General features: G+C 42.7%; 4 protein-coding genes across 6 annotated transcripts; 2 read left to right on the plus strand and 2 right to left on the minus strand.

Annotated features, from left to right (window-relative positions):
- The first annotated feature begins 9121 nt into the window (after positions 1-9121).
- LOC134205635 (S-phase kinase-associated protein 1-like) lies at positions 9122-10204 on the plus strand. Of its 3 annotated transcripts, none has more exons than XM_062681063.1 (2): positions 9122-9322; positions 9459-10204. In XM_062681063.1, the coding sequence occupies exon 2, from the start codon at positions 9483-9485 to the stop codon at positions 9969-9971; it is 489 nt and encodes a 162-aa protein (XP_062537047.1). In that variant the 5' UTR covers positions 9122-9322; positions 9459-9482; the 3' UTR covers positions 9972-10204. The 3 variants fall into 3 exon arrangements, with proteins under 3 accessions (XP_062537047.1, XP_062537049.1, XP_062537048.1); XM_062681065.1 differs by having other exon boundaries at positions 9122-9257; XM_062681064.1 differs by lacking the exon at positions 9122-9322 and adding an exon at positions 9378-9401.
- A 1156-nt stretch (positions 10205-11360) lies between these two features.
- LOC134205634 (meiosis-specific nuclear structural protein 1-like) lies at positions 11361-13151 on the minus strand. The gene is made up of 3 exons (XM_062681062.1): positions 12994-13151; positions 12044-12937; positions 11361-11917 (listed from the first exon to the last, which is right to left on the minus strand). The coding sequence occupies exons 1-3, from the start codon at positions 12994-12996 to the stop codon at positions 11387-11389; spliced, it is 1428 nt and encodes a 475-aa protein (XP_062537046.1). The 5' UTR covers positions 12997-13151; the 3' UTR covers positions 11361-11386.
- A 261-nt stretch (positions 13152-13412) lies between these two features.
- On the minus strand, positions 13413-14003 carry LOC134209519 (meiosis-specific nuclear structural protein 1-like). The gene is made up of 2 exons (XM_062685502.1): positions 13862-14003; positions 13413-13805 (listed from the first exon to the last, which is right to left on the minus strand). The coding sequence occupies exons 1-2, from the start codon at positions 13862-13864 to the stop codon at positions 13449-13451; spliced, it is 360 nt and encodes a 119-aa protein (XP_062541486.1). The 5' UTR covers positions 13865-14003; the 3' UTR covers positions 13413-13448.
- Positions 14004-14178: 175 nt separating this feature from the next.
- LOC134209511 (nipped-B-like protein B) lies at positions 14179-16206 on the plus strand. The gene is made up of 3 exons (XM_062685494.1): positions 14179-14332; positions 15270-15894; positions 15958-16206. Exons 1-3 carry the CDS (start codon positions 14235-14237, stop codon positions 16186-16188), a joined length of 954 nt encoding a protein of 317 aa, XP_062541478.1. The 5' UTR covers positions 14179-14234; the 3' UTR covers positions 16189-16206.
- Positions 16207-18683: the final 2477 nt, after the last annotated feature.

An 18683-nucleotide genomic window follows, 5' to 3' on the forward strand; every position in this document is an offset into this window, starting at 1 on the left:
GGTTGGTTTTGGATTGGTTTGGTTGGTTTGGATTGGTTTGGATTGGTTTGGTTGGTTTGGATTGGTTTGGATTGGTTTGGATTGGTTTGGATTGGTTGGTTGGTTTGGATTGGTTGGATTGGTTTGGATTGGTTTGGATTGGTTTGGTTGGTTTGGATTGGTTTGGTTGGTTGGATTGGTTTGGTTGGTTTGGATTGGTTTGGATTGGTTTGGATTGGTTTGGATTTGGATTTGGATTGGTTTGGATTGGTTTGGTTGGTTTGGATTGGTTTGGATTGGTTTGGATTGGTTGGATTGGTTTGGATTGGTTTGGTTGGTTTGGATTGGTTTGGATTGGTTGGTTTGGATTGGTTTGGATTGGTTTGTGGATTGGTTTGGATTGGTTTGGATTGGTTTGGTTGGTTTGGGATTGGTTGGATTGGTTTGGTTTGGATTGGTTTGGATTGGTTTGGATTGGTTTGGTTGGTTTGGATTGGTTTGGATTGGTTTGGATTGGTTTGGATTGGTTTGGTTGGTTTGGATTGGTTTGGTTGGTTTGGATTGGTTTGGATTGGTTTGGATTGGTTTGATTGGTTTGGATTGGTTTGGATTGGTTTGGATTGGTTGGATTGGTTTGGATTGGTTTGGATTGGTTTGGATTGGTTTGGATTGGTTTGGATTGGTTTGGATTGGTTTGGATTGGTTTGGATTGGTTTGGATTGGTTTGGATTGGATTTGGATTGGTTTGGATTGGTTTGGATTGGTTTGGATTGGTTTGGATTTGGTTGGTTTGGTTGGATTGGATTGGTTTGGATTGGTTTGGATTGGTTTGGATTGGTTTGGATTGGTTTGGATTGGTTTGGATTGGTTTGGATTGGTTTGGATTGGTTTGGATTGGTTTGGATTGGTTTGGATTGGTTTGGATTGGTTTGGTTGGTTTGGATTGGTTTGGTTGGTTTGGTTGGTTTGGATTGGTTTGGGATTGGTTTGGTTGGTTTGGATTTGGATTGGTTTGGATTGGATTTGGATTGGATTTGGATTGGTTTGGATTGGTTTGGATTGGTTTGGATTGGTTTGGATTGGTTTGGATTGGTTTGGATTGGTTTGGATTGGTTTGGATTGGTTTGGATTGGTTTGGATTGGTTTGGATTGGTTTGGATTGGTTTGGTTGGTTTGGATTGGTTTGGATTGGATTTGGATTGGTTTGGATTGGTTTGGATTTGGTTGGTTGGTTGGTTTGGATTGGTTTGGATTGGTTGGTTTGGTTGGTTTGGATTGGTTTGGATTGGTTTGGATTGGTTTGGATTGGTTTGGTTGGTTGGTTTGGTTGGATTGGATTGGTTTGGATTGGTTTGGTTGGTTTGGATTGGTTTGGTTGGTTTGGATTGGTTTGGTTTGGATTGGTTTGGATTGGTTTGGATTGGTTTGGGATTGGTTTGGTTGGTTTGGATTGGTTTGGTTTGGTTTGGATTGGTTTGGATTGGTTGGATTGGTTTGGATTGGTTTGGATTGGTTTGGATTGGTTTGGTTGGTTTGGATTGGTTTGGTTGGTTTGGTTGGTTTGGATTGGTTTGGATTGGTTTGGATTGGTTTGGATTGGTTGGATTGGTTTGGATTGGTTTGGATTGGTTTGGTTGGTTTGGATTGGTTTGGATTGGTTTGGATTGGTTTGGGTTGGATTGGTTTGGTTGGTTTGGATTGGTTTGGATTGGTTTGGATTGGTTTGGATTGGTTTGGTTGGTTTGGATTGGTTTGGATTGGTTTGGATTGGTTTGGTTGGATTTGGTTGGTTTGGATTGGTTTGGTTGGTTTGGATTGGTTTGGATTGGTTTGGATTGGTTTGGATTGGTTGGATTGGTTTGGATTGGTTTGGTTGGTTTGGATTGGTTTGGATTGGTTTGGATTGGTTGGATTGGTTTGGATTGGTTTGGATTGGTTTGGTTGGTTTGGATTGGTTTGGGATTGGTTTGGTTGGATTTGGATTGGTTTGGTTGGTTTGGTTGGTTTGGGATTGGTTTGGATTTGGTTTGGATTGGTTTGGATTGGATTTGGATTGGATTTGGTTGGTTTGGATTGGTTGGATTGGTTTGGATTGGTTTGGTTTGGTTTGGTTGGTTTGGATTGGTTTGGTTGGTTTGGATTGGTTTGGATTGGTTTGGTTGGTTTGGTTGGTTTGGATTGGTTTGGTTGGTTTGGTTGGTTGGTTTGGATTGGTTTGGATTGGTTTGGATTGGTTTGGATTGGTTTGGGATTGGTTTGGTTGGTTTGGATTGGTTTGGATTGGTTTGGTTGGTTTGGTTGGTTTGGATTGGTTGGATTGGTTTGGATTGGTTTGGATTGGTTTGGATTGGTTGGGTTGGTTTGGATTGGTTGGATTGGTTTGGATTGGTTTGGATTGGTTTGGATTGGTTTGGATTGGTTTGGTTTTGGTTGGATTGGTTTGGATTGGTTTGGATTGGTTTGGATTGGTTTGGATTGGTTTGGATTGGTTTGATTGGTTTGGTTGGTTTGGTTGGTTTGGATTGGTTTGGGATTGGTTTGGATTGGGATTTGGTTGGTTTGGTTGGTTTGGTTGGTTTGGATTGGATTTGGATTGGTTTGGATTGGTTTGGATTGGTTTGGATTGGATTTGGATTGGTTTGGATTGGTTTGGATTGGTTTGGATTGGTTTGGATTGGTTTGGATTGGTTTGGATTGGTTTGGTTGGTTTGGATTGGTTTGGATTGGTTTGGATTGGTTTGGATTGGTTTGGATTGGATTGGTTTGGATTGGTTTGGATTGGTTTGGATTGGTTTGGTTGGATTGGTTTGGATTGGTTTGGATTGGTTTGGATTGGATTGGTTTGGATTGGTTGGTTTGGATTGGTTTGGATTGGTTTGGATTGGATTGGTTTGGATTGGATTGGTTTGGATTGGTTGGATTGGATTGGTTTGGTTGTGGTTTGGATTGGTTTGGATTGGTTTGGATTGGTTGGATTGGTTTGGTTGGTTTGGATTGGTTTGGATTGGATTTGGATTGGTTTGGATTGGTTTGGATTGGTTTGGATTGGTTTGGATTGGTTTGGATTGGTTTGGATTGGTTTGGTTGGATTTGGATTGGTTTGGATTGGTTTGGATTGGTTTGGATTGGTTTGGATTGGTTGGATTGGTTTGATTGGTTTGGATTGGTTTGGATTGGTTTGGATTGGTTTGGATTGGTTTGGGATTGGTTTGGTTGGTTGGATTGGTTTGGATTGGTTTGGATTGGTTTGGATTGGTTTGGATTGGTTTGGATTGGATTTGGATTGGATTTGGATTGGATTTGGATTGGATTTGGATTGGATTTGGATTGGATTTGGATTGGATTTGGATTGGATTTGGATTGGATTTGGATTGGGTTTCGATTGGATTTGGATTGGATTTGGATTGGATTTGGATTGGATTGGATTTGGATTGGATTTGGATTGGATTGGATTTGGATTGGATTTGGATTGGATTTGGATTGTATTGGGTCAATTGAATGAACACGTCTGCTTGGTTTGATATGATAGTAGAGACTGATTTATTAGCTAGACAATTAACGATGACATACTTTGATCTATACGAAATTCGATGGTTACTGCGTCAATATCCCCCCTTAACCGAGAATTCTTGCTACTCCAATGACACGTCTTTCCGATTCAAATTTGGGAGCCGGCACCGCCTTCGTTAGTAAATCTGCTACCTGCTGCTGACTGCCAACGTGCACCAAACCGATCATGTCCTCCTCGATCTTCTCACGCACGAAATATTTCGAAATATTTTTTTTCATATGATGACGAATGTCAATGTGCTTACTGCGTGGTGAGTAACCGACTTCTCGCTCAGCAAGGTGGATCGCGCTGAAATATTACGAAATATTTTTTTTCATATGATGACGAATGTCAATGTGCTTACTGCGTGGTGAGTAACCGACTTCTCGCTCAGCAAGGTGGATCGCGCTCTTGTTGTCACAAAAGATGGTGATCTTCTCGGCCACTCCAGATAACTCCTGTCGTAGTCCGCGCCACCAGATTGCTTCTTGTGCTGCTGCCGATACCGCCATGTATTCGGCTTCCATCGTTGACAAGGCCACTGTAGACTGTCGTCGGCAATTCCACGAAATCGGTCCGCCGGACTTCATGAAAACATATCCAGTGATAGACCATCGCGTCTCGACGTCGTTACCCCAGTCCGCATCACTGAAGCCAGAAAAACGCTCATCTGCCTGCTTGCTATAGATAATCTTCATATCCTTCGTCCCTTTCAGATACCGCAAAATGCGCTTTGCAGCTGTCCAGTGGGGTTTGCCCGGATCGCTACAGAACTGGCTGACTGCATTCACGGCAAAGCTAATGTCCGGACGCGTGCCTTGCGCCAGGAACTGGAGACCTACTACAAGCTCACGGAACGGAACTTTCTGCATCTGCTTACGTTCTTCCTCGCTGCCAGGACTCATCTGCTTTGTCAGCTTTTGGTTGTGGTCCGCCGGGGTTGCTACTGGATCACAGCCGTCCATGCCGAACCTCTCTAGTAACTGCTGAATGTAATGCTCCTGATCCAAGCAAACAGTACCTTGCTGCCGCGTCACCTGGATTCCAAGGACTTTGTTGGCCAATCCGAGATCCTTCATCAAAAACTTCGCCGTAACCTGCTTCTTGAGATCGTCCACCCAGCGCTGGTTGTTAGGTCGTCAACATACACCGCCACAATCAGGATCTGTCCATTCTCAATACGGTAGTAGACGCACGTGTCGAATTTAGATCGTGCCAGTCCGAACCGCTTCAGTTCGCCATCCAGTTTCTGGTTCCAAACCCTGCTGGCTTGCTTCAGTCCGTACAGCGCTTTCTTCAACTTACAGACACTTCTCGGACTAGCGGGGTTGACAAAACCTTCTGGCTGCTCCATATAAATATCCTTCTCTCCCAGCTCACCTTGCAAAAACGCGGTCACTGCGTCCATCTGGTGAATCCTCAGGTTCAAACCGGCGGCTAACGACATCAAATAACGGATGGTAGCATACCGAACCACGGGCGACTACGTCTCGTCATAGTCGACGCCCTCCACTTGGGAGTAGCCCTTGATCACCAGACGAGCCTTATACCTTTCAATGGATCCGTCGGGATTTGTCTTCACCTTATACACCCACTTGCAGCGGAGTGCTTTCCTTCCACCAGGCAGATCGGTGAGCTCCCATGTCTGATTCTTCAGCAACGCTCGGTACTCCTCCACCATTGCATCTTTCCAACGACCGCTGTCCTCGCACGTAATCGCTTCCTGAAACGTCTCGGGCTCGACGCTCGCATCATCTGACGTACCGTAAAGCTGTGAAGTTTGGGAAGTACCGTGAGGAAGAATACTGAAGCCCAAATGGAAATCACGATACTTGCCTGGGGTTACGCGCTCCCTCAAACTGCGCCTTACCAACTGTCGTGGGTCCTCTGTTTGTGGAGGGAGCGCAGCAGGTTGTAGGTCGGCATCGACCAGCATATCGTCGGCGTCTCTGAAGTCCTCGGATTCGGATTCACTAAGTTCTTCATCTCGCGCCTGCAATTCGTCCTCTTCACCGTTTACGACCTGTTCCTCTGCAACTTCCATTTCGTTCTGCACAACCATTTCGAAAGGTACTTCTTCCGTCGAGGGGCTCGCTTCGTTTCGAATAATCTGTTCTTCATCCAGAAATATTACGTCACGACTAACTGCTACATACATCTTGAGTCTTGAAATTGTACACCCTGTACGCTTTCGAATTTTCACTGTAGCCCATGAAGATGCCCCGCTCTGACTTGGCGTCCCATTTCCGTCTCTTCTCCTTGGGAACATGCACCATGACCTCGCTTCCAAAAATGCGCAGATGGGATAGGTCAGGACGCTTACCTGTGAACTTTTCCTCGGGAGTGACTGGTAGACCTTTTGTCGGTGAACGGTTGACGACGTAAGAAGCAGTGGCTACTGCTTCCGCCCAGAATCGCTTTTCCAGCCCGGCATCGAACATCATGCTTTTGGCGCGCTCCACCAACGTCCGGTTCATCCGCTCTGCCAGCCCATTCTGCTCCGGATTATACGGAACCGTAGTTTCGTGGTGAATTCCTGCTTGACGCAAGCACCGCCGCATCGCACGATTAACATACTCCTTGCCGTTATCCGTTCTGATCCGCTTAATCCTTTCTCCCGTCTGGTTCTCAGCATACGACTTGAAATCTTCAAACGCTTCTAACACATCCGTCTTCGATTTCAGAAAATAGACGAACACCTTCCTGATTGCATCGTCGATGAACGTCAGGATGTATCGGCTTCCTCCCAACGACGCTGTCTCCATTGGCCCACAGAGATCAGAATGAATCAGCTCGAGCAACTGACCAGCCCGGTGACCCTTCGCCTTAAACGGTTGCCGTTGGTGCTTGCCTTGGATACACGGAACGCATTTCAGGGAATTTCCTTCTTCAAACTTCATTCCAGTCGCTATGGCTTCAAGTCGCTTCATGCCACCTGCCGAAAGATGTCCTAATCTTCGATGCCACAGTTGAAAACTGCTTCTCTCTCGTGCCACGTGCACTGACGGATTCTTGACCAGCTTCAGCTTATACAGGCCATCCGATTGCTTTCCCACTGCTACTACTTCCTTCGTGGGACTGACAACCTTGCAGGATTCTTTGTCGAACATGACCTGGTACCCGCTCTCGCACATCTTGCTCACGGATAGTAGGTTCAATGCCAAATCTGGAACGCACAGGACATTCTTCATAGAGATTTCACACGACGTACCTCCTATGTCTGCTTCCAGATCGACGACATCCTTGGCGACGACGACCGCTACAGTACTATTTGCAACGTTGATGCTAGCCGACACGTTCTCCGCTTCTCTCAAGAGCTCCCTGATCTGGCACAGATGCGTCGTTGCACCGGAATCGAAAATCCAATCGACATCGTCCTTCGCCGACTGGACTGCATTAAACGCCGCGAAAAATGCGGCATGACCGCTTGGCTTCCCACGAACTTCACGGTTGTCCTTCTTCTCGCTGGGATTCCTCTGGCACTGTGATGCATAATGTCCCGATTTCTTGCACCGGAAACACTTCACCGCTGACTTATCCATCAATTTAGGCTCCGGTCTTGAATGACTATAGAACGCACCATCACCTGACTTGCAATCCTTACCGACTTTCACATCCTGCAGGATTTTCGCCTTGACAACGTCCGCCGTAAGCTTCATACCCGACGACTCTAATCCTAGAATCATCGGTTCGTACTGCTTCGGTAGACCCTTCATCAGCAAACTCGCTAGCCAAGTGTTCATAGGTATCACGCAGGTTATCCCAAGCTTCCTTTGCGGTTTTGGCGTAGATCTTGGGATCGATGCTCAGACATATCGTGGCCAGGGCTTGCTCGGAAACTTCGTCGCTTACTGCCGGCTGGTCCTTCACTGCGCACCACGTACGTTCCTTAATCAGGATCATCTTGGTCGCGAAAGACCAGGAGCTGTAGTTCTCCGAACCACGTAGAGTTTCCCTTACCGGCAACGAAACTGAACTGCCCGGAACACAACCGCCAACGCTGCCTTGTCCTCTGGAACCGCCTTGAGATCCGTTTCCTTGATTCCTGGAGTTATCTTGAGGTCCGTTTGCATCTTCAGGATTCATTATTTTTCTTGATCTTGATGAGGACAACTTTTCTTCTTGAACCTTCCTCGCGGTGAAAAATTTTTCACTTTTCCAAACAGAGTCGTTTCCTTAGCAACTGCTAGGGCCCGTAACCTTGGTTTGATATGATAGTAGAGACTGATTTATTAGCTAGACAATTAACGATGACATACTATGATCTATACGAAATTCGATGGTTACTGCGCCAATAGATTGGATTTGGATTGGATTTGGATTGGATTTGGATTGGATTGGATTTGGATTGTATTTGGATTGGATTTGAATTGGATTTGGATTGGATTTGGTTTGGATTTGGATTGGATTTGGATTGGATTTGGATTGGATTTGGATTGGATTTGGATTGGATTTGGATTGGATTTGGATTGGATTTGGATTGGATTTGGATTGGATTTGGATTGGATTAGGATTGGATTTGGATTGGATTTGGATTGGGCGGAACCATGCGTGGAAAGCTGGATACAGACATGATAAGTGAGAGATTTGCTCATTCTCCTTTGGATTCAAAGCCTGACCTCCACAAACGTCAAATCAGAGACTAGTCCGCAGGCGAACTGGCGATTCGAAAGAACGTATGTGATTTTGTATACAAATATTCAAACGTCGATTTGTCCAATCCGATGGCACGCCCACGCACACCAACACCATGACCAGGTAGTCGAAGGCTCACTCTACCAATCGGTGGTGATGGTTTACGTGGGCGTGCCATAAGATTTCTCGCGTAACATATGATTACGGCTTATAAACCAAAACCATGATTTTTGATTTTCTGGCATAAACGATTGCTTCGTAAATGATTCTTCATCCTAGGTAAAACTCCGTACTCGATATCTCTTAAGAAACACATTTTTATTGCTATTTTTAGTGAACGTCTCATGAACCATTTGCACCATAGTGGTTTTTAAGTCCTTTGTTGGCGCCCTTAACTACCATGCGGAATATTTGCTTTGGTTTTTAGGCCGTTCACTTTATAAAATGTATATTCTTACTAGGTTTTCGATATATCGCATAGCAGAACTGCTCTGGCTAACAAATCAAAACAAATCCGATTTTGTTATTAGCTTTGAGCAAACGACTTAAAACCCAGACGTGTTGCCGGTAATGCGAGTAAACGGCGCGATTTTTGTTTTAGCTGAAATTTTGTCGATTTCGAACGGGTTTTCAATTAATCTTAATCTGCTGTAATAATATAACCATTTACGTATAGCAGTGACATGGTTTTGGCAATGAAATGTGTTTCTACTTCAATAAATGAATTAAATTAGTCATAGAAAACTTGAACCCCATTTTTCTCGGTTCAGCAAAGTTAGTTTTTCGGCCCTAATCATATGTTGCTCGAGATTTGACAAATCGACGTTGCAATCTTTTTTTGTTTACATAATCACATACGTCCTTTTGAATAAGTATCCGAGAAATGTTTGACGTAACTTTTGAACAATCCCAAACTGACGTTTTCCGTGTAAGGAAGCTGTCAGATAAAAAGACCTTTTGGGAAAAAAGATCTGGCAACCTCCAACAATTTTCATCGTTTTTTGTGTGTCGCTGAAGAAAAATTCCATTTTCTTACTCTATTTTCGCGTTTGCTGTTGCGTGGTAAAGCAAAAATAGCTTTCGTTTCTAGCAGGTAACTTATCTGCGATTTTATTGAAAACTAATAACTCATCACAAGTTTCAGTCAGTTTTGAACAGGTAAGTTTTGGGAACGTATCCATCTTGGATTTTCATTGTCGTATGTGTATCCCGTTTCCCAGGAATTTAATCGATATTTGTAACAAGACCTAATTAAATGTAAAATGGCTCGTAAATATATGCTCATTCTTTACAGTGCTATAAATAGCTATCGAACATAATGCCAAACATTAAGTTGCAATCATCTGACGGAGAGGTGTTCGATACGGACGTGCAGATCGCCAAATGTTCCGGAACGATCAAAACAATGTTGGAGGATTTGGGTATGGATGAGGGCGAGGACGAAGTAGTCCCACTGCCCAATGTCAACTCGGCCATTCTGCGGAAAGTGCTGCAGTGGGCCACCTACCACAAGGACGATCCAGCCCCGGCCGAGGATGACGAAAACAAGGAGAAGCGTACCGACGACATCAGCTCGTGGGACGCGGATTTCCTCAAGGTGGACCAGGGCACGCTGTTTGAGTTGATTTTGGCTGCAAACTATCTGGACATCAAAGGCCTGCTGGATGTGACGTGCAAGACGGTGGCCAACATGATCAAGGGCAAGACTCCAGAGGAGATTCGAAAGACGTTCAACATCAAAAACGACTTCACGCCGGCCGAGGAGGAACAGGTTCGCAAGGAAAACGAGTGGTGTGAGGAGAAGTAACGGGAGCTGCGGAAATGAAAGCTAATGTTTTATATCTTATATCAACGCAAGAACAAAAAAATAAAGGGACAATTGCCTATTTGCCGGATTTAATTGATAGAACCTGTTGAAGTAGTGGTCTCTATATAATTACAGGTACACAAAATAATTTATAACATACTGCACTGTCAATAAGCCAATTTGTGTGCTCGATACTCGATCTTAATAAACTTAATTGTTAGTTCTGGAGTAAATTGTTCAACTTCTTTCTTAGTCTAGAGTTGTAAAAATATAATCAAACGTTCAACATCACAGTCTAGCTAGAAAGAATTCGCAAATCCTTTTTCATTTTGAGCGCTGTACACATAGCCCTCTAAAGAGCTTTAAATCACTATTGAGGAATATTTTTCGGGTTATTCAAAATTCTAAGCAGTGTACCCGACCTACCACAGCCACGCAACATACAATGCACATGCTATTACAAATATTTAAATTTGGCATTGGATCTACACGAGCATTGGCTAGTCATCATGTCCGTAGATGACATAGGCACATTTTAGTAGGTGGTTGTAAAATGATGAAAAATATCTGGTCCATATGGACACATCAGGATCTACATTGTATTGACATTAAACGCAAAAAAAAAATACATTGCAATTAGATATTAGTTCAATGTGCGATATTTGTGCTTTTTCTACGTCTCGAATGGCTCGAGAATTGCCGATTTTGACACGTCTCACTTGTAATTTAATTGGGAGGTATCGACATTTCTCACTTGAATCAAAACGGCTCACCTCATACGAGACGCAGAATAAGCACAATTTAGTTGCAGAATGCTTTACCTTTAATGCGGGATCATACTGATAACCTTTCAGAAATGTAAGAAGGGTTTTTCTTTTCAATGTAGATGGATTAATTCTATTTTTCCAATGAACTAAGTTATGTCATTGTATTACAGGAATATGTTTATGTTCAATATCAATCACACGTGTTATTTGTTTACGGACAACGAATTGTGTTCAATGTTTCCTCTGTAATAACTGTATACAAAGTACTAATCCCAAAGTACCAAAGAACTTTCGTTACAACGTTTGATCGAATAGTATTAACAACAACAAGGTTGCGGTTGTATTTCTCCGTTGTATATAGTAAACGTAGTGATTATGTATCGCTTTGCATCAGAGTTCTTTCTCTGAAGTTACGTCTCTTTGATAATCAGTGTAAGATTTCCATTTCCATCTAATGAATGAAAAAATCTATTATTCTCATTCGTTGATGTACAATTGCACATTCTTGGCTGCGCAAAATTATTTGGATTTTGTATCGATCATCCACAAATAAAGACAAAAGTTCCACATAGGTATTTCTTCTATTCTATTCATTTGGATCTTCCTTGCCAAGTGGAAGATGTAACTTAAACCAGAGGCAATGTATATTTATTTTAGTTCGCTTTTTGGTTTGGGCAATGGAATATGTTCCCGATCGCTTTCGCGTAATACTCCAGGCGGCAGAAATCCAAGCAAGGCCGTTACATGCTCTTTCAACAGTTTGATTCGTTCCTCTTCGATTATTTTCTGACGTTGTTTTTCCTCTTGCTCAAACATGTTCTGCTGCTGCATCAACTGTTTGATTTCTTCGGCGTGCTGTCGTTTGCGATCCTCCAGTAGCTCCTGTATGGCCCTTCGGTGCTCAGCCAACTTTAGCCGTCGTTTTTCGTTGGTCATCTGATCGAGTCGGTCTCGTTCAGCCCACAGTTTTAGCTGATCCTCCTTGAATTTGCGCTCATCATCGGCTTCACGTTGCCGACGGCACTCGATCTCCGTTAATTGGCGTTCAAGGCCCAGTCGAGCTTCGATGCGTTTACGGAGTTGCTGCTCTAAGTCACGTTGGATGCGAACCTCCTGTCTTTCGTCCAGCTCGGCTGCATATAAGTCTTGTAGTAGTTCTTCGCGCTTTTGTCCTTCGTCCTATAAAAAGAAATTAATTATATTTTTTTTCAGCATTGGAAAGTTTGCGATGAATGTAAATCAGCCTTAAAAATGTGTTATACAAAAAAGGCAATTAGGAAGGACGCAACACGTTTGTACACTTACGATTTCCGCCTGCAGCTTTGTAACCATCTTTTCGTTTAGCTTTTCCCGGGATCGCGCGCTTTCCAGTTTTCTTTCCCGTTGTATCTGCTCCTGGACTTCCTGATGCTCCAGAAAACGACGAATTCGTTCATTTTCTTCTGCCATCGCAAGTTTCTGCCGTTCTTGCCAGATCGCTTTTGCCTCCTTGAAGTATTCCATTTCCTTACGGGTTCGTTCCTGCAGTTCCAACTTCCGCTGGATCTCCGCAAATCTCTCCTCCTGAAGGCGCTTACAGATCTCGTCCAGATATTGTTTTTCCCTGAGAAACTCTTCGTACATTATCTGTTTCTGCCTTTGAATGGTTTTCATTTGAGTATGCAATGTGTCGCAAAGCTCCCGTTTTTGGTTTCTTTCTTCTTCCTGGCACTGCCGAATGTATTCCAAATTTTCCAACCGTTGCTGTTCAAGAACTTCCTTCTCATTCTGGGCGGCAATCTTCTCTTCCAGCCGTCTAGCCTCCAGTTCTGCCTTTTGAGCGGCAATTCCTTTGGCCACATAAGCCGCCCTTAGTTTCGATTCGAGTTCCCGCAGCTCTTGATTCGATTCCCGGAGCTGTTGCCGTAGTTTCTCCTCGTTGATTCGGCGTCTGTTGGCGTCATGCAGCTGCATGGCCAATTCCTGCTCTTCCTGCAATTGTTTCAATTTGACAGCTTCTTTGGCTTCCTCCTGCTGCCGTTGGTTATTCGCATCCCGTTCCCTACATTGAGCCGTATGTTGCCGCTTCAGTAAACTAATCTGGCTGTTACGTTGGATTTGGTTGAAGTCCTTGAGGAAGCTTTCGTGTTGCTTCGAGTTTTCCACTTCCCGACAGAGAGCCGTTTGTCGCAACTGTCGACGTTTCTCCGGTGCTGGAAACTATTCGATAAATCAAATGAGTTTATGATAAACATATAAACAGCATTAAAACTTACCATTGCGTTTATAATTCCTTAGAGGAGAAAACTTTTTGGTATGAAAATCACTAAATCACTGTGAAGTTTGGAGAATTGGTGACCATAGTAACATGCGTGCCTGGATCCAGTCTCGTAGTTTTAACGATTTTGTTTAGTTTTATCCGTTTTATCAGACGGTATTTTTTACCTATATGTAAAAAAAGCTCCCAAGCTTCAAATAAATATCACATGTAGATGGAACTACCATACTGTTCGAAAAAGCCTTGACCAGCTTGACCGCGATTAAAGGTTGCATCACAGACAAACAGACGTAACACTAGAAAAATTTCCATCGACCATGACTTCAACGACCAATTTAAAATTGATCGATTGCGCGTTTCACAACTAGAGGCGCTAGCGTCGTAATCCTTCGAGTTTGAGAAGCAGAACAAAGGGAACCGAAGCGACAATCTTTATCTAGTAACTTCTAGTAACTACGCCCTTAGTTTCGATTCGAGTTCCCGCAGCTCTTGATTCGATTCCCGGAGCTGTTGCGATAGTTTCTCCTCGTTGATTCGGCGTCTGTTGGCGTCATGCAGCTGCATGGCCAATTCCTGCTCTTCCTGCAATTGTTTCAATTTGACAGCTTCTTTGGCTTCCTCCTGCTGCCGTTGGTTATTTGCATCCCGTTCCCTACATTGAGCCGTATGTTGCCGCTTCAGTAAACTAATCTGGCTGTTACGTTGGATTTGGTTGAAGTCCTTGAGGAAGCTTTCGTGTTGCTTCGAGTTTTCCACTTCCCGACAGAGAGCCGTTTGTCGCAACTGTCGACGTTTCTCCGGTGCTGGAAACTATTCGATAAATCAAATGAGTTTATGATAAACATATAAACAGCATTAAAACTTACCATTGCGTTTATAATTCCTTAGAGGAGAAAACTTTTTGGTATGAAAATCACTAAATCACTGTGAAGTTTGGAGAATTGGTGACCATAGTAACATAGAGTAACATGCGTGCCTGGATCCAGCCTAGAGATGTCGTAAAATCCCGATTAATCGATTAGTTACTAATCGATTACTCTTGATTCTTGTCGATTATTGAATCGATTAATCATTGTATGCAAACCACGGTTTTGAGTGCAAACAACCCACTTTTGGGTAGTTTTGGTTTTCAGTGTAGGCTTTAAAGCTGTCATCAGCGCACATTTTCGAAATTTTCGAACATAAACAAAACAAAGCAAATCAACAAAACCAAAATATCGTCATCATCAGCAGAGCAGCATGGCCGTGTTTGGTCCGAATAAACGCCGGAAGATTCCAGTTCCGAAACGGCACGGAGTTCGAGATCCGTTGAAAAAGCTTGCTGAAAGAGAAGCCGCGTAAGTACACCTAAGTTTTTTTTTCTTAGTTTAGTTCCAGCAACATTGGAAATCTGCAACCAAACAACTATGGGAAGCTCGGCAGTACGAGGTTCAGCAGCGATGTAGAGAATCACATATTAAATTTTGTCCCATGTCTAACCGTGCATATTAAATAAGCGGAAATGTAACAAAGATATGCGCCTTGGGGGTAATGAGTAATACCGTTCTGCTGGGACAATGTGTTTGAATATTATCTAGTCCGGCAGGGTGGCTTCACATTCTCGTCCCACTTTTTCAGAATTGGCTCCGAGTAATGTGACCATCCAATTTATACAGCCTTACAAACATTTTTATAATTTTTGGAGGATTCATTTTCAAGCCAGTGCCGCAATCTAGATAGAGGCGTCTCGCGTTTCGCAGGACGCTTGCTGGTCACATTCTCAAGCCAAATATTGAAAGTAGGGGATAAACTGACACCTAAGTTGTGCTTTAAAGCAAACTGTGATGGGCTAGCTAAAGCTGAACATCCAGATCGTTTCTCCTATTGACTGCAACGATTCTAGACGAATTCGTGCAATTTATAATGCCATTAATTTTTTGTCGCAACCACCCGGTGCTGGGTGATTGCCACGAAAAAGTTTCCAACCTTGGAAAATATCTAAATAGCGGTTGAATATCGTTATCTTTTGCTTATAATGCACGTGGTAGGCTCCCTATCAAAGTTAACGTGATTATTCTCAATAAACTGAACTAAACCAGTTGTCCCCGTTACCACACCTAAAAGGCCAATGTGGATATATTTATACGTGTCACCTTAACCAATCATATTCCCAATATACATATGTATTATCTCTATTCGACATTCGTTGATGCGGCTTCCACCAGTTGACTGTAGATCGTCGTTCATTGGACGAATGATTGTATTGTATGCTGATGTGATTTTTTTTGTTTTAAGGATCAAAGATAAAATCAACAACCCCCCAAAAGAACGCGACACACAAGAAGTTTCCAACCGCTTCAAAAGGTTTGTCCAACTGAAAGAGCAAACCAAAAGTCACAATCCCAACAAAAGTCGCACTCCACCGAACCATCAGCAGCAGAAGCACCGTCGCGAACCCAAACGAAGCCAACTACGGGTCGGTGACAGTGTCGTCAAACAACTACCGAAAGAACCAGAGGAAGCGTTTCTGGCTCGTGCCAGTAAACTTCAACAGGACCGTGTGATTGAGGCAAAATTTTCCTCCAAGTTCAACGTCGATATCGAACGAGATGAATCAACCGGCGCTGTTCGATTGAAGAAACGCAAAACCCACGAGATTGATGAATTGTTGAAAAAGAAGGCCGAGGAGACAAAAGGGTTCAAGAAGAAGAAAAAGGTCAAGCAAGAAAAGAAAAAGTTAACTTTGGCGGAGAAGAAATCTCTGAAGAAGCAGAAGATCGAGGAAAAGAAACGTAACGAGGACGATAAGCTGTTGGAAGAGTATCAAGTCGATAAGGTTGCATTTGGAGAGGTTGTTAATGGACCGCCTACCTTGAACACAAAACCAAGAAATGCTGATAAGCTGAAAGGGGCACCAAGGGTAAATTAAATGCTGGGATATTTGATCAAATTATAAAATGTAAATGAATATCTGTTTTTTTAGCCCGGTAAGAAGCGATTATTGCTTCATTCATTGTTAGATCCATCGGAGGAAGAGGATGCTGAACCAGAGAAAAAGAAACCCAAGAAAAAGGCTCAGGACCAGCAGAAGGTAAATCTTAAGGGTAAACGTAAAAATTTGCCTATTGGTACCAGAATTAACTTGGAACGGGAACAGCAAAATGTGATTGACATGTATCGACAGTTGCGGAAGACGAAACAACAGAGTAGCTAAAATAAAATACAAAGAATAGCTAATTGTTAAACTTATTCAATCCGATATGTCGATTTGAAATTATGTTAATGTTAGGTTTGTTGGACCACCGAACCGCGAACCTAGCGAACTTGCTGCCGCTAATTGCAAGTCGAGCACATCTGTAAAAACGATGCGAATGAGAAAACTGCTTGCAAAGTTTTTCTAATATTTCATCAAAAAATTTGTATGATTAGTTTTGATTGACTTTAATCGTCGTATGAAAAAAAGACCATTCGATTCATGTGCCAACCCACATGGATTTTTGCAATGGGGTTGTACTCATGAAGGGTATGTGTAGAGCCAATGAATTATCACCAAAAAGTGTATCTATCAAATACATAGTTTATCAAAATGAAATCCATAAAGTTGACACATACTTTAAAAAAGGTCAGTTTATGGAATACATGCGTAGGAAAAATGATTTCCATTTGCTGGATTTTTACGTTTGTTATTAATTATTCTTGAATTTCCAAGGCTTAGACTACGTTCAGATTATGACCTATATCACTTGATATAGCGAATCTTGACATGAGATGCCATATGCATTATTTCCAGTGAAAACTAGATGTACAAACACTGATGTCAAGATGCTCTATATCAAGTGATATAGCTCATAATCTGAACGTACTGGTACTATCAAACCACAAATCGCTTATTACGTTGGAAAATTTTATTGCTGATATGATTTTACATGAAAACTGTTATCAGTGCGATTCATAATAGCGGCAGCAGCGAATTATTCGATGGCTGAAGCAGCGAGTACTTTTGCGAAGCGCTGGATGCTGATGTTTTCTTCATAAAAAAGAAAATACTTGGTAGTTGTTCGTTGAATTGTCCATTTCCCGCATGTTCTCTGTGATGTTCTGTCTATGATTGACTTTCCGTCGAGCTTGCTGCTGCTAGTCCAGCTGGACTTCGATTCTTGATGATGTGAAGTACGGCCGGTATTGATATTATTCATCTCACACGGATGCTTTGCTGCTGAAGCATATATACATCAAAGTTTGTTTGAATGTTCAATTAATCATTTAAATTCGTCAATTCGGACATTTATATACGTAAAATTGCATGCATTTCTATTTCTAAAATCTTATTTAACTTCCGGGCAAATAAACCCCAAAATATCGTTCGATTTTTTGATACCCAGCGATACGAATCGTGATATTTAAAGGGGCAGAAACTAAAAAGTGATATTAAAAGGGGCAGCGGTGTTCTATCTATTCTTTGTCAAAACTCAAAACTATACCTACCTATTATTGCGTTGAGAAATAGAGGTAATAAACTATGTATAGAGCAAGATTGTCGCTAGCGAAACATCTTTTGCTGGCGAGGATAGGGCACTAACGAAGGGAACGAAGGGAAAATCTACGTTTTGACAGTTGTGTACCAAACATGTTTGGAAACAAGTGTAAAGGGAACTGCAGCGACAAATGTCCTCTATGGCTTATAACCTCTATTTGTTGAGATCGTTCATTCATTTCATTTCATTTATTTATTTAACTTCTAAACAGATAACACTGAATCAACAATTTGACGCCACAATACACGTTTCTAGGCCGCATCTCTCCATCCTCGAATGCGCCCTACGCACGCCAAGTCGTTTTGCACCTGGTCTGCCCATGTCGCTCGCTGCGCTCCACACCGTCTCGTACCTACCGGATCGGAAGCAAAAACCATCTTTGCAGGGTCGCTGTCCGGCATTCTTGCAACATGCCTTGCCCATCGTACCCTTCCGGCTAGAGATGTCGCTAATTAATCGATTATTTCAATTAATCGATTCATCTTTGTGCTAATCGCTTAATTTTGAATCGATTACTACCCAATGATCAATCAATTCAATAATCGAGAGAAATCGATTAGTTACTAATCGATTAATCGGGATTTTACGACATCTCTACCTTCCGGCTTTAGCTACCTTCTGGATATGGACTTAACCACGAGCGTCTTCTTTTTTCACGATTCTTCTTCTTTTCGCTCGAAAAAATGACATCCGCTGCGGGCCGATGAACATTTCAAGCTCTATCTGGAATAAGGGCGAATGTCGCAAGAGAGAATTCTCTTTGCCGACTTCCCCTCTTTTAAATTAAAGTGACAAGCAGATGATTTCTTTGCGGTTTCTCCCCTCAGAACGAAAGAAAACAATGAAAACTTGCATTCTGAGGTGATAAACCGCGATGAAATCCTCTGCTTGTCACTTTTATTTAAAAGAGGGGAAGTCGACGAAGAGAATCCTCTCTTGCGACATTCGCCCTTTTACCAGATAGAGCTTGATTTGAGTGAATTCGGAGCTTTTAGTTCACCGGATGTTTACGTTGATGTTCATTTTTTGTAAACTTTGCCCTCAGATGAGGTTTTCTTCTTACTGAAAATCAACGCGTGACGTCATCGTGGTTTAGTCCATTGGGTTCGCAGTAGAGTTGGGCGAGCTCGTGGTTCATTCTTTTTCGCCACACACCGTCTTGCACACCGCCAAA

The sequence above is a fragment of the Armigeres subalbatus genome, chromosome 1 (assembly GCF_024139115.2).
Source record: "Armigeres subalbatus isolate Guangzhou_Male chromosome 1, GZ_Asu_2, whole genome shotgun sequence".
NCBI classification, from domain to species: Eukaryota; Metazoa; Arthropoda; class Insecta; order Diptera; family Culicidae; genus Armigeres; species Armigeres subalbatus.